The following is a 14,804-nucleotide window of genomic DNA, read 5'->3' as shown; positions in this document are numbered from 1 at the left end:
TTTATTGAATGCTTTTTTCTTTATTTCATTTAAATAGCTCTATGATAGTATAAATACACATGTTGGTTGATCTGGTTTAACGCATGGTGACCTATAAAATTACATTAGACTGACCATCACGGATTCAATAGACACACAACACTTACCAATTCCTCAGCAGCCGAAGGGTGAATAGCAACACAAGCGTCAAAGTTGGCCTTGGTAGCACCCATACGAACAGCAACACCGAAACCTTGAAGGATCTCATCACTGCCTCTACCTAAAATGTGGACACCAACAACTTTTTCATCAGCACCAGCACAGACGAGTTTATAGGCAGTGGGTTCCTTGTGTTCAAGCATAGCGAAATACATGTTGGTGAATTTGCTAGTATAAGTCTTGACATTTTCATCGCCAAACTTGGCACGAGCTTCGTCTTCGGTATAGCCAATGGTACCAGCAGTGGGATGAGAGAAAACGACAGTAGGAATGTTTTCATAATCAAGCTTGGAATCCTTGAATTGTTCACCACCAAAGAGACGGTCAGACAATTTACGACCGGCAGCAATAGCAACTAGTTTTACCCCGTTTAACAATTTTTAAAAAAACCCACAATGCTTTGTACATACCTGGTGTTAATTCAGCTTTACCACAAGCATCGCCCAAAGCAAAAACGCTGTCGGAGGTTGTGTTTTGATAATCGTCAACAGCAATGTAACCCTTTTCGGTCAAATCGACATTTGCAGACTTTAAATTGAGCTTTTTGATATTGGGCAAGCGACCAACAGCCCAAACAACGGTATCTACTTCCAATGTAGCAGGTTTACCATCAGACTCATATTGAACAGTAATAGGACCAGATTCTCCTTCACGAACCAATGCCTTGACGCTGGAATCAAAGGCGAAGTCAACGCCTACAGTTTGCATCTCCTTTAGCAAGTTTTCGCGGATGATGCTGTCGAAACTACGAAGAATATGCTTTGTACGAGAAAAGACAGTAGTCTTTGTTCCCAAAGTGTTGAAAATACCAGCCAATTCAATACCAATGTAACCAGTACCAATGACTGCAACTCGCTTGGGTTGATGTTCAAGATCGAAAAAGCCATCAGAGTCAATACCGAGATGAGCTCCAGGAATATCGGGAATCAAAGGATGACCACCTGGGTATACAATGCTTAATATTCCCCATCCTTTTTTCCTGTCCTTTACACTTACCAGTAGCAATCAAAATCTTCTTTGCTTGCACCTCGATGGATTCAGTCTCTGATTTTTGAACACGGACGGTATTCTTATCGATGAAACTGGCAAAACCTTGGATGTGCTCTACCTTGTCATTACCCAGATTTCTCTCATAGATACCATTGAGTCGTTTAACGTAGGCATCACGCTTCTCCTTGAAGAATTGCCAATCGAATTTAACAGGCTCATGATCACCGAAACCATACAACTTGGCATCGCGAAGGGATTCAGCAATAGAAGCAGCATTCCACATTACCTTCTTGGGAACGCAGCCAACATTGACACAAGTGCCACCGAGACGATGTTGAGCTTCGATGAGAGCGACTTTGGCACCGTGGATACCACTAGCACGACGAGCAGAAGCAAGGCCACCAGAACCACCTCCAATGACAAGGTAGTCGTAAACTGGCTTTGCTGACAGCATTCTTTTGGTTATGTAAGACAGTTTTTGTGGTTGATTTGTAAGAAAAACTCGATAGGAATTCGAGTTTTGTTAATGTTTGATGAAAAAAATAAAGAAGAAGGGTGTTGGCTTTAACTGGTTGACTCAATTTATATCATCGCGGTTGATCAATTTTTTTTTTTTTATTATTTCATCCAATTGATTTGTCATCTTGATAGATGGCGTTTGTTTTGTCTGAAATCACCAGAAAATTCAGGGCCAAGTCTTCCTCATATTTCTTGTCGGCATTACTAATCATATGTGTCTAAAAATCGTCTTGAGACTCACTGTATATACACTCCGTATGGCTCTTAGACTTAGCAAAAGCGCAGATGTTGTAGATCCAGGACTGATAAAGCTGTGCGACAGGCTCTAGATTTTGATCCTATACTTGCTGTATTTCCAAATCTATAACTATACTATACAATTGTTTTAGTAAACGAAAATACAAGAAAAACTTTCTACAGTGCTAACAAGGATTTTACCGAAATTTTTATGCACATACAGTCCTGAAATGATAATAAGGAGCGGATAAATCAATGACAAAAAACGAGCAAAACCACAGAGAGAGGAGCAAATTATATGGTAAGTTGCTCTCAATGGCTTAAAGCATTATTACTATGCGCAAGCACAAAAAATTGATACTCTGCGGTGCTGATTTTACGAAATGTGTAGCGAAAGGAGTGGAAGATTTTGCAGTTACACTCCATTCTCTCAAGACAAAACCAAACTATTAAGGCTGTTTAAAGGTGCTGATGTGTTGTAATAAGTTTGCTGTAAATGATATCTCAGCGATAAAATGTATACAAAGTTATGCACCATCCAAAAGATTTAATCGTAAAAAAGTTCAATTTACTACCCTAGAGTTATATTGAACATCGAATCAAATATACATTATGTCAAATAAATATAATATGGAGTGCTACAGAATTAAACATCATTTCAGGAACTTAATTTTGATTGGGTAACAGTTCAACTTCAGTTTCTGGTACTGCCGTTTTTTTAGAGTACAAACAACTAATTTGCTCTACCTTTGCATCAAAACTGATTAATATCAAGTTTTAAGTCAAAATACAATGTAAAATTGAATCTGTCAAAGAGCTACGCTTTTACGGAGAATGCATCCCGAGGATGCATTTATATACTTTTCATTATGCTAGGATTTAGAGCATGATAATGAACTATAATACAAATAGGTTTTCTACTATCTACCCAACAAATGATTTGTAAATCATGATTAGCATGATTTACCAAAGGACCTAAGAATAGCCCGAAACCTTTAGTGTGAGGCTTTGTTATGACATTTGATATAACATCAAGCTTTCTTTAATGATTTCCTTTGTACTTGGTAATCAAGATATAATTATTGTTTGAAGGAAAGGAAGACTGTAAGAACTATCCCAATAGTTATGAGACATGAATTTAGAGGGTTCTTTAGGTATGTTTGTACTAGATTGGCACTAGTAACTAAACTTCAGATTAATAAGAAGAAAATGGGTAATGTTTGTTGTATTCACACATATAACTGTTCCTGAATCACAATATCGTAGATTGAATTCAGTAATAAACTATGCACATATGGAGCATATGTAAATAAACTGTATCAACATGTAAACGATAGGAATGATATTCACATAAGCTAAGTTTCAGTAAGCTATTCTTTATATGTCAAAAGATAGCAGATAAGGAATGTAAGTAATTAACGTTGACAAGAGCAACTAAAGATATTTAGACCGATCATCTATATCTGAAATAATTACCATTTAGCATGAGGATTGACACAAAAACTTAGCTTGAGAACACCATTCTAGACGGAGGGTAAGCAATCCATAAATCGTACATATAAATAGCATTAGACATTCACTCTTCCCTTTCCTCTTCATCTGATTTTGATTAAAAATAAACCTACATCCATTCTCATGTACTTTTCAGCTCTACAACAATGTTTATTAAGATGCAGTTTCAAAATATTATTTATACATGTTATTGTTCTGTTGTTATCCTCCTGTCAAACTCAATTCAGATCAGAATATCAATGCCCTGATCAAAATGTAACTCCAAATTGGATTGCCTTTAATTTAATGTCAACTTCATGTACCCGCGTTCTTGAGTCGATTCCAATGTTTAAAATGGTAATGCCCCAATTCCATTGTTGTAATTCCACTTGGATAATATTGCATTGATTCAACATCAATTGGTTTGCATCTACCCTGAGTCAAAGTCCAGAGTCAAATCCACAGTTCAAATTGGTAATCCTTGGCTATTAGCGCGCAATCTCGTTTAGATCCCCTGACTAATCCATTGATTCAACAAATATCGGCTCCAAATATTGATTAGATCTTTGGCTAAACTTGACAAGAAGCATGAGTAAACGGATATGTAACAACAACAAAACAGAAACGGCACCAATGAGTAAACACCAACATTGATTAGCAACGCACCAAATAAAGATCGCATTGACTAGAATAACAGTACCAACGCACCATCAAGAGATAATATACAATTTTATAGCAATTATATGAGTGTGTCAATGCACCAGAACACCACACCAACGAGTAACCTTTCAAGTAAAACATAGTAGATAAAGTATAGAATTACACCTTGAATCCACCACCTTTTGCGCCTTTTCCATATATGGTATATTGCCTTTTCAGGAAGTCAAGATAGAGCCAAGTAATCAAAAGAAAAATACACACGTATTATAGTGTCAGGGGTGAATATATAGATTTAGTATTTGCAATCTGAGATCTGATTGAGATAATAGAGATATAGATGTAGGATGTGTGCAGGAAGGTTATAGCTTTTTAGTAGAATGGATAAAAAGGCGTCTTTATTATTATTGTATTTGAGGATTTATTTTATCCAATATCCTTTGTGTGATGTTGTGAGCAATACACGTTAATCGCTGTTTGATATTACGGGATGCTAGCACTCTAGGTTTGAACCTGCGCTTTTTGTTCTTGTTTGTATTCAATCGCTCAACGATATCCTGCAGATCAAGATTACTGTCAGAATATCCTTTAACCCTGACAATAGTATCTCCTCCTCAATGGTCCAGTTTAAATGTTAATTTATTATAAAAGAGAGGATTTTTGGCTTCGTCCTTGTAGGGCAATACAATGGCCATCCCAGTAATTAAAGATAATTGAGTTGAAAAGGTGGAGCAATGAAAAAAAAACACTAGTAGAGAAGTGAAAAATTGCATCCAAAAAGTAAAGAAATGTCAAAATAAAGTTGTGTATAATGTGGGGTAGAGCACACCCAAAAAAAGAAATTGAAAGATATATCTTTGATCTGAAACAAAGAAATAGCCAAAATAGGGTTTGTACTACAAACAAGGTAGAGCACGACCACCTAATAAAAGAACAAGGGTTGAAAAAGAGTAGCTTCCATTCATGAAACTTCAACATCTCGAGCGAAACATATCATAAACAAGTAGGATCAAAACACCCAACCTCTCAATGAGAATCACAGGGAGCGAATTTCCAAAAAATAGACTACAGAATGTGTTAGACATCATATACAAAGCGTAAATTTAAGGAGAAGATCAATGTTATAGATGTTGAATGAGTTGTTGCTGCTGTTGCTGTCGTTGCTGTTGCTGCTGTTGTTGAAAGTGATGTTGTTGAGTCAAATAATGTTCAAAAAGCTCTCCAGAAGGAGGTTCCTCAGCAAAAGATCCAGCAGGATGGTTTGCAATGTCAATTTGAGTAATCAGCTCAAGAACAAGAGGCCAAGTCCTCTCCCAGTGTGTGCACAGACAGAAAGACAGATTAGAAGGTAGCGAATTTAGAATACGATCCAGAATATGAGTGGTAGCGATACCTTGGTCATCATAGGATTCATCCAAAGAAATGGAATCATCAGGTAGATTGAGATGGATGCGGTTGACAATGTCTTGAACCAGAGGACAGGCGGCTAGATAATGAAATCTATTTGCACTAGGTGCGCCACAACGACACGCAGAGAGAGGGAAGCTTGGGAGGTGATGAAAACGCCATCGAATCAGACGCAATCGCTCCAACCGAGTACACGGATAAAACAAGAGAGGGTCATATCCAGTTGTGTCTTCACGCAGAGCACGCAAACACGATGATTTTTGACTAGTCCATTTCAACATTTGAGCATCTTGAAACTCTTCACAGATGAGACGGGGAGTGGTGTGAGTGGGGGACGATTTGTACAACTTCCAGATCTTGTTGGAGCTAAGACGACGCCACAGAGCAGGAGCAATTTTAAGACGCTGATGCGTATACAGGATGCATTCCACCAAAGTAAAAGGACGAGCTTTCAACTGAAGCGAATACCAAAACTTGAAAGTCAAGATCTGGGCACGAGTATACATGGTAGGCAGATTGCCCATCATATTGAGAACCATGGATGGGGCGTTGTGCCGTTCAGATTGATTGAGAGTCATTTTCAGACAGCTAGCTTGAGTGCGATCAATAGCCATAGCAGAGGTAGCATTCAAAGCAAGAAGAGCAAGAGCATATTCCATGATGGGGCGTACAAACACCCGATACACTTGAAGTGCCAACATGAGACCAAAGCCATACTGATGGACACCAAGACGACGAAAGAGAGCCATGGTAGACTTGGCCTTCTTTGTGCTAGCATTGAGGAACGCAATGTTATCAATACCAGAGGCATTGAAGGGCACACCGAGATACTCATAGCTAGGAACAATAGGGACATTGATACCATACAATTGAATAGGCCTACGCCTAGAGTGATAGTTGACAAGAGCACACTTGGTTGGACTCCACTTGAAATCAAAACGCAACGAGTACTCCTCACACAGTTGAACCAGTAACGGCATATCACGACGATGGGCAATAAGACAGACATCATCAGCATACAAGAGAGAGTGGATAGCTGTTTTTTGACGAACAACACCAAGACGAGGAGAGCAGCTGCTAGCAGTTTCAGACAAACGTGGACCTGCACCGTATTTCACAAGAGCAAAACTAGGTTCAGTAATGTCCGCTGAAGGACCATCACCATCAGTACGAGCACGAGTAGCGATATCCACATAGAGTGGAAAACGTACAGGCGCAGTACGCAACAGAGCAGGCAGTTGATTGATAAAGATGGCATACAAAAATGGAGACAAGATGGAGCCTTGGAGCAAACCACGCTTTGGATGGATTGGCAATGATGTAGCATTGTTGATGACCACATTGAGAGTGACATGATCAAAAAGATGCCGCAGGGTGTAAAACAGAGCCTTTGGTAGATGAGGATGAAGTAGTTGCCAGATCTTGGATCGAGTGACGCTGTCATATGCTTTGCTGATATCCATAAAGATGAGTGCTGGTGAGACACCGTATTGCTGCTCAAATTGCTTTTGTAAAGCCAAGAGATTCCATGCTTGACTGATTCCACTGCGAGCGGCTCGAAAGCCACCTTGAGCAACATCAAGAGACGGCATGTGGGTCAAAAGACAGAATTTGAGACATCGTTCATAGAGCTTTCTGAAAGTGTTGGTGAGGCTGATGGGCCTATAGTTTGCAGCTGAGTTGGGATCACCCTTCTTGAAGATAGGGACAATAAGACCAGATCGAAAAGAGGCAGGTGTCCAGGCAAATGTATAGCACAAAGTAAAGAACTCAGAGAGGAAATTACAAAGAGGATACCATATAGGCATGAGCATCTCCTTTACAATATGATCATCTCCAGGTGCCTTACGATTACCCATTGCTGATAGTTGTTGCTTGATTGCTGAAGCAGAAAAGAATGTTGGTTTAGTGGTGTGCTGGTGGAGTGGTGATCTGCTGGCTCTCCATGTTGAATAATCCAATTGATCTCCCCCCAAAAATGTGTCTTTGATAATCTGCCATTACATTTGCAGCTACTTCAGGTCCTTCACTATGCGAAAAACAATGATTAGTAGTGTGTTTCTTTCTTAAGCGTTTTAGAACGGAATACACCTGATTTGAAGAGGAATCACTCATGTCATTACAAAATTTCTTCCAATGTCTTCGTTTAGCAGCCTTGATAGCCTTCTTGAGGTTGTTGCAAGCTTGTTGATAGAGAGACCAGAGGTGTGTTGAGCCAATCAATGATCTTCTGTGGTGCTTGTGTTGTTTCCAATCAGTGTAGCATTGTTGTCTAATGTCAGCCAAATGTTGTAACTCTGCATCCCAAAAGAATTTCCAGGTTTTGGGCCTAGATGTTCTTGGTGTTACTGAATTGTCAAGTGCTGAGTGGATCGCTTGGATCATTTCGATGCCAACACGGTTAATGAAATCCTTGGGAGATTCCACAACCTCGAAATAGAAACCATTAGTAGCATTGATCCGTTGATTGATAGTAGCCTCCTTCCGATGCTTAGTTGCTGTGTCACCAGAGAGCACAAACAAATTGGGGTGTTGCTGTTGTTGAAAAGCCATAAAGTGCTTGACCTCTTGTTGCAGTTTGAAAATGTTGGAAAAGAAATTTTTGCGATATAATTCAAATACGTCTTTTTCTTCCAAACGTTGCAAGTTCCAAAGACGACGGCTGCCAGCCAAAGTCGATGTTGGGAGGAGTTGAGGTTGTTGGTGTAGCTTAAACGAGAATTGCACAAGGTGATGATCCGAGTTGAGATTGATATCACTTTCAATAGATAACAAGGGACTAGCCGAGAATATATTGGGGCGTGAAATCACGAAATCAATGATGCTTGTGCCTCGATTAGACTCAAATGTAGGTTGTCCAAATGTAGAAATACGATTCCAGAGATTAGCCTGATGGACTGTAAGCCAATTGAGGAGGTAATTGCTACGAGGGTTCGTACTACGGGTATCACCAGTGAATGAGCCAAGACGAGTGTTGAAATCACCAAGACAAATAACTGACGATGAAGAGTTGAAGTCAACACTACTCAATACAGTTTGATAGTCTGCAAAAGATAGCGCTGGTGGTAAATAGAAGCCATGGACAGTAAGCGAGTTACCAATCACGATACTGAGCTTGTTGTGTTGTGTGGTTGTTGGATCAGTGCTACGGTGAACGTAGTGAGGAAAATGAGGTCGAATTAGAAATGTCAAACCACCATTGCCTTTGGATGCATCACCTGAGATGGTAGCATATTGATGATGTTGAGCCCATTGAGTGAATAGATCACCTTTGAGCAAGAAGGTTTCCGTGAGTAGTAAAATGTCGATGTGATGTGTTTCTATATAGTGTATCACTAAATCCAAGGACGTAGAGATACCAGAAACGTTGAGCATTGCAAGGTTGAAAGTAGGCTGTGAGTCTACAATCATTGATTCGTATCCATGGGGCTGGAGCCAGCGTTACTAGCAGCAGTCAGAGGTGGAGGATTTGAACCAGGTTGAGAAATGCTGGCATCGGTATTGTTGGTGGAGGTAGTAAGAGAGGCAAACAAGCTGGAGGCATCAAAGCCTTTGAGAACAGAGCGAGCAGTGTTGGCAGCACCGATTTTGCGAACGCAATCAGGCTTCAGCTTGATGAACTCATCAATAATGACAGGCGGGACATGGTGATTATCAGTACTATCAAGGGCATTGAAGAACTTGAGGATGGCCAGACCCATACGGGATTCACGAAGTTGAGTAGCAGCTTGGAGCATGCGGTTGTAGTAGATGGCCTTAGCTTTATCATCCAGTTGTTGAGCATTAAAAGTCTTCAAAAGATGGGGATCACCCAGATTTTTACCAGAGATAGGATTGAAATCAGTGATGGGATAAAGTTCGTCCTTTTCACAGATCTTAAGAATTTCAGTAGCATAGTGGGAGTGTACCAGAAGAGAGACAACATGCTTGGCAGGACGTTGGATGGCATATACACGTTTGAGGTTGATTTTGAGCAACTCTAAACGAGTGCGAAGATCGGCGTGCTTGGTTTTGTGGCTACAAGGAAGGTAGACACAAGTATAACCAGGAGGAGGCAGAGCTGAAGTGGCGGTATTAGAGGAGGAAGACATTTGCATATCATCACCATCAGTTGAGTCAGTAGCAGTAGGAGTAGAAAATAGACGTAAAGCCCATTTCTTGGCTTCAGCAGCATCAGAAGGGACTTTGGCTTTAGAAGAAGACTTCTTGGAAGTTTTCTTGTTAGAACCAGAGCTCTTCTTGGAGTTGGCAGTAGTGGTGGCAGAGTTGGCAGTAGGTTTGGCATTGGCAGATCCCTTTTTGGTACCTGAATTCAAGGTTGGGAAATCCTTTTCCGATGCATAACGAGATGCAGCAGATCCAGATTTGGTACGTGTGAAGCTGACATTTGGAGTAAGATTCAGACGAGTGGCTGAGGCAGCAGAGGTATTATTGGTAGCAGCAGTGAGGGTGGATCGTTCCAGTAAACGGGTGAGAATCAGATTCTGTTCTTGGAGCTTGACTACCAGATCAATCAACTCTGATTGCTTCAAGTTATTGTAATAATCACGGCCGGCAATGTCTTGCTGCATTGAATCGCGGCGGCGCTTATTGGAGGTGGAGGTGGATGCATTGGTAGAAGCTGAGGCAGATCCAGAGGTGGTGATCATAGTGGAGGTCCAATCGGAGGATGGTGCCTCGATGGATTGTGCTGCACCGGTAGAACTCGGTGGAGCAGAGTTTAGATTCGGCGGGATCGGCGAACCTGGCATTCGGAAAAGCGAAAGATTAAGATGGTTGGGGTGATTAAGCGGCTAAAAATGCGGCTGAATGGCAAGAGGTTTTTCCGAAAAAGTATAAATACTGCTGATGTCTACACGCGTAGAGTCGATAGTATCTCCTCCTCAATGGTCCAACGGCTAGGATTTATCGCTTTCACCGATACGGCCGGGGTTCGACTCCCCGTTGGGGAACATTTTACCTCCTTTACGAAGAGAGGTGCATGTAGACGCTGATAAAGTGTTACGAATTGACTTTGCTATTACGTCTATTTCTCTTTTCTTTTGCTGTATTTTGTGTTTAGAATAGCGGAATAAAGACAGACGATATACGATTAATACTATTACAGGCGAGTCGGTAGTAGTGGATATTGTGGAATACATCCACTATGATCTGCATTCCGACTGTTCATCCAGTTACCAGATTTAGATATAAACTGTATGTACACTGGATTAGATGTGCGATATCGATTTATACTATAAGAAGATATGGACTTCAGATACGCTAGTACTATAAGATTCATACTATATAAGATATAGGCTATAGATGGCACCACGGACATGGATGGCGCTATAGACTTATACTTGTATTCCGACATTGACTACGGATGTTTACCATATCTGGATAGGCACCAAGATTAATGCAATATGAGCTTGTTGCTTCAGATGTGCACTTCATGATCCACGCTATAAGACACATGCTTATATCCGTGATACTAGCTACAGATACTCTATGTACTACAGACTTGTACTATATATGAGACATGCTATAGACATGCATACGATATGCTATAGACATGCCATATATCCAGATACATGCTAAAGATGTATGCTTAGCGATATACACTCAGATATGTACTATTGATATAGACTAAGGAGACTGTACCTACTATCGGATACATGCTACTAGATCGATATTAATTATCCTTATAGAAAGGATAGAGCAGGGTACTTCGGATGAGAGTCTAATTATTCATCCAGGCAAAGCTAAGTCATGATTAGCTTGCTGGAGTTGTCTTTTAGCATGATTAGACATTAGTTGATCTGAGTTGACTTATTTGTTAATCTAATTAATAGAACTTTTATCCATTGTTATAGTATATAAGAAGGATCATCTACCTGGCCGGTAGAGAGACTTCAGTTTACTTTACACCTGTCAGTTTGATAATAAAACATACCTTTATCAAGTTGACATTACTGTTTTTTTTATTCTTTTTTTTCCGTGAATTTTAGTCTATCAAGCCTCAAATTCCACAACAGTACTGAATGCTCTTGAAGCGTATGAAAAGTAGGTGGCAGGCCATAGCGCTATCGTTTATAATGGTATTATATTGCATTCTATATCGTTCATAATGACATCGTCTTGCTGTTGCATACAAGCATGCATCTTAGGCTACATTCACTTTCTCCTCAAGCCACCTTTTACAGTGTAGCAGCATAGATGATGTTTATCGTATCACATCACATCTATGTTTACAAGTCCAGTCAATTGTGTGTGCACAGGTGCCTCAGGAACTACAATACATTCAATCTCCCCAATGTCAAGATATCGAGATCCACCTACACTACATGAAATATATCGACTTAGGTGGCCTCTCAACAAGCTATACCAACAATCCATAAGGCCCCAGTGGCCTGCTATTTATATACCATCTCAACGTAGTAGTCATTGACCAGGGATCTACCATATTTAAGCAAGCTAGATGCCCTGTAATAAAGAAGCTCTTGGCTTTCGTTTTAGATACAGTTGACAACTGATTATTATCATCGACTTATTATTACGAATTCATCACTTGCATTCTATATTGAATAACGTTATTCTGGACATTGACGATTCATGGGCTGTGTAAGATGTCTGCAGTAAGTAGTGAAATCTCTGAGGCTCTGAGACGTCGTTCAAATAAAACGTTGACAGCATTGAGCAGAGGAAAGAGGGTAGAACTAATAGTGGTTTTTGTTGACTGATTGTAAAGTCAATGTTCTCATATGAGCTAGGCCAGACAGATGCCTTGAAACTCAGGTTCCATATTAGGGTTGTAAAGTGTCTAAGGACTGAACATTTACTATGTTATGATATTAATTCAATATGTTTCTCTAAACCCAAAGCAATTTCTGAAACCACTTGTATGAGGTACTCATATGCAAAATTTTAACATTTTGACCAATAACCGTATTTCATATTCTCTTGAATTGCTCAATAAGTTTATTCAAAACATCTATTTTACTTGGCTCCATTGGAGACGCCTTGAAAAGTACTCTAAGAGTGTATTAGGAAACGTAGGATGATTATCACAATTTACATAGTCGAATATCTTAAAATAAATTAAAGAAGTTGAACGAAGACAAAATTTGTCCAATCTTAAATAGAAAAAATAAACTGGGTTTGAATCAATTTTGGCGGAGGCATTGCTGCTGGCAGACCTAAATACCTTTCTATTAATAACAATAATAATTACGATACTGACTAAATGGGGATCATGGAGTTGAAAGGACAATTGCTTAGCACAAATACTTTTTTTTGGGGAGCTTTGTCTCATGAAGGTGTCTCTTGCAATGACAATATTTCAAAAAAGCCGCTGTAGATCTTACACAAGTCTTATATTTATCTATGACCAGTTTTATGTCGTCATCTTATTATTTAGAGCAAACTCTTTTATATACATCTCTGTATTATTTTCTGTTTTCTACTTTTGCTTCTGTTTATTTGTTTATTCTAGTTGGACAACTATAAACCTGATGCTCATTTGATAGTTAGATCTGCTTTGGCTAATTTACTATCTCTTTCATATTCTTTTATAAAAACTATATCCACTACTACCAACTCGCCTGTAATAGTATTAATCGTATATCGTCTGTCTGTATTCCGCTATTCTAAACACAAAATACAGCAAAAGAAAAGAGAAATAGACGTAATAGCAAAGTCAATTCGTAACACTTTATCAGCGTCTACATGCACCTCTCTTCGTAAAGGAGGTAAAATGTTCCCCAACGGGGAGTCGAACCCCGGCCGTATCGGTGAAAGCGATAAATCCTAGCCGTTGGACCATTGAGGAGGAGATACTATCGACTCTACGCGTGTAGACATCAGCAGTATTTATACTTTTTCGGAAAAACCTCTTGCCATTCAGCCGCATTTTTAGCCGCTTAATCACCCCAACCATCTTAATCTTTCGCTTTTCCGAATGCCAGGTTCGCCGATCCCGCCGAATCTAAACTCTGCTCCACCGAGTTCTACCGGTGCAGCACAATCCATCGAGGCACCATCCTCCGATTGGACCTCCACTATGATCACCACCTCTGGATCTGCCTCAGCTTCTACCAATGCATCCACCTCCACCTCCAATAAGCGCCGCCGCGATTCAATGCAGCAAGACATTGCCGGCCGTGATTATTACAATAACTTGAAGCAATCAGAGTTGATTGATCTGGTAGTCAAGCTCCAAGAACAGAATCTGATTCTCACCCGTTTACTGGAACGATCCACCCTCACTGCTGCTACCAATAATACCTCTGCTGCCTCAGCCACTCGTCTGAATCTTACTCCAAATGTCAGCTTCACACGTACCAAATCTGGATCTGCTGCATCTCGTTATGCATCGGAAAAGGATTTCCCAACCTTGAATTCAGGTACCAAAAAGGGATCTGCCAATGCCAAATCTACTGCCAACACTGCCACCACTACTGCCAACTCCAAGAAGAGCTCTGGTTCTAACAAGAAAACTTCCAAGAAGTCTTCTTCTAAAGCCAAAGTCCCTTCTGATGCTGCTGAAGCCAAGAAATGGGCTTTACGTCTATTTTCTACTCCTACTGCTACTGACTCAACTGATGGTGATGATATGCAAATGTCTTCCTCCTCTAATACTGCCACTTCAACTCTGCCTCCTCCTGGTTATACTTGTGTCTACCTTCCTTGTAGCCACAAAACCAAGCACGCCGATCTTCGCACTCGTTTAGAGTTGCTCAAAATCAACCTCAAACGTGTATATGCCATCCAACGTCCTGCCAAGCATATTGTCTCTCTTCTGGTACACTCCCACTATGCTGCTGAAATCCTTAAGATCTGTGAAAAGGACGAACTTTATCCCATCACTGATTTCAATCCTATCTCTGGTAAAAATCTGGGTGATCCCCATCTTTTGAAGACTCTTAATGCTCAACAACTGGATGATAAAGCTAAGGCCATCTACTACAACCGCATGCTCCAAGCTGCTACTCAACTTCGTGAATCCCGTATGGGTCTGGCCATCCTCAAGTTCTTCAATGGTCTTGACAGTGCTGATAATCACTTTATCCCGCCTGTCATTATTGATGAGTTCATCAAGCTGAAGCCTGATTGCGTTCGCAAAATCGGTGCTGCCAACACTGCTCGCTCTTCTGTTCTCAAAGGCTTTGATGCCTCCAACTTGTTTGCCTCTCTTACTACCTCCACCAACAATGCCGATGCCAGCATTTCTCAACCTGGTTCAAATCCTCCACCTCTGACTGCTGCTAGTAACGCTGGCTCCAGTCCCATGGATACGAATCAATGATTGTAGACTCACAGCCTAC

General features: G+C 40.4%; 5 protein-coding genes and 2 non-coding genes across 7 annotated transcripts; 2 read left to right on the top strand and 5 right to left on the bottom strand.

Moving 5' to 3' along the window:
• Positions 1-76: 76 nt before the first annotated feature.
• ATC70_006781 (uncharacterized protein) lies at positions 77-1,642 on the bottom strand (the record flags this gene model as incomplete). The annotated part of the gene is made up of 4 exons (XM_064826050.1): positions 77-91; positions 147-553; positions 609-1,139; positions 1,195-1,642. 4 exons carry the CDS (start codon positions 1,640-1,642, stop codon positions 77-79), a joined length of 1,401 nt encoding a protein of 466 aa, XP_064687564.1.
• Positions 1,643-5,213: 3,571 nt separating this feature from the next.
• ATC70_006780 (uncharacterized protein) lies at positions 5,214-7,358 on the bottom strand (the record flags this gene model as incomplete). The annotated part of the gene is made up of 1 exon (XM_064826049.1): positions 5,214-7,358. One exon carries the CDS (start codon positions 7,356-7,358, stop codon positions 5,214-5,216), a length of 2,145 nt encoding a protein of 714 aa, XP_064687563.1.
• A 46-nt stretch (positions 7,359-7,404) lies between these two features.
• Positions 7,405-8,874, bottom strand: KIN2_5 (Serine/threonine-protein kinase; the record flags this gene model as incomplete). The annotated part of the gene is made up of 1 exon (XM_064826048.1): positions 7,405-8,874. One exon carries the CDS (start codon positions 8,872-8,874, stop codon positions 7,405-7,407), a length of 1,470 nt encoding a protein of 489 aa, XP_064687562.1.
• Positions 8,875-8,906: 32 nt separating this feature from the next.
• Positions 8,907-10,250, bottom strand: TPS3 (Trehalose-6-P synthase/phosphatase complex subunit; the record flags this gene model as incomplete). The annotated part of the gene is made up of 1 exon (XM_064826047.1): positions 8,907-10,250. One exon carries the CDS (start codon positions 10,248-10,250, stop codon positions 8,907-8,909), a length of 1,344 nt encoding a protein of 447 aa, XP_064687561.1.
• Positions 10,251-10,379: 129 nt separating this feature from the next.
• Positions 10,380-10,451, top strand: ATC70_006777. Its single transcript has one exon. It is a non-coding gene; the product is annotated as a tRNA-Glu (tRNA).
• A 2,786-nt stretch (positions 10,452-13,237) lies between these two features.
• ATC70_006776 lies at positions 13,238-13,309 on the bottom strand. Its single transcript has one exon. It is a non-coding gene; the product is annotated as a tRNA-Glu (tRNA).
• Positions 13,310-13,438: 129 nt separating this feature from the next.
• Positions 13,439-14,785, top strand: ATC70_006775 (uncharacterized protein; the record flags this gene model as incomplete). Its single annotated transcript, XM_064826046.1, has 1 exon — positions 13,439-14,785. The coding sequence occupies one exon, from the start codon at positions 13,439-13,441 to the stop codon at positions 14,783-14,785; it is 1,347 nt and encodes a 448-aa protein (XP_064687560.1).
• Between the last annotated feature and the right edge of the window lie 19 nt (positions 14,786-14,804).

The sequence above is a fragment of the Mucor velutinosus genome (genome assembly GCF_035048745.1).
Source record: "Mucor velutinosus strain NIH1002 chromosome Unknown tig00001547, whole genome shotgun sequence".
Taxonomy (NCBI): domain Eukaryota; kingdom Fungi; phylum Mucoromycota; class Mucoromycetes; order Mucorales; family Mucoraceae; genus Mucor; species Mucor velutinosus.
This window is presented reverse-complemented; position numbering and strand designations above follow the sequence as displayed.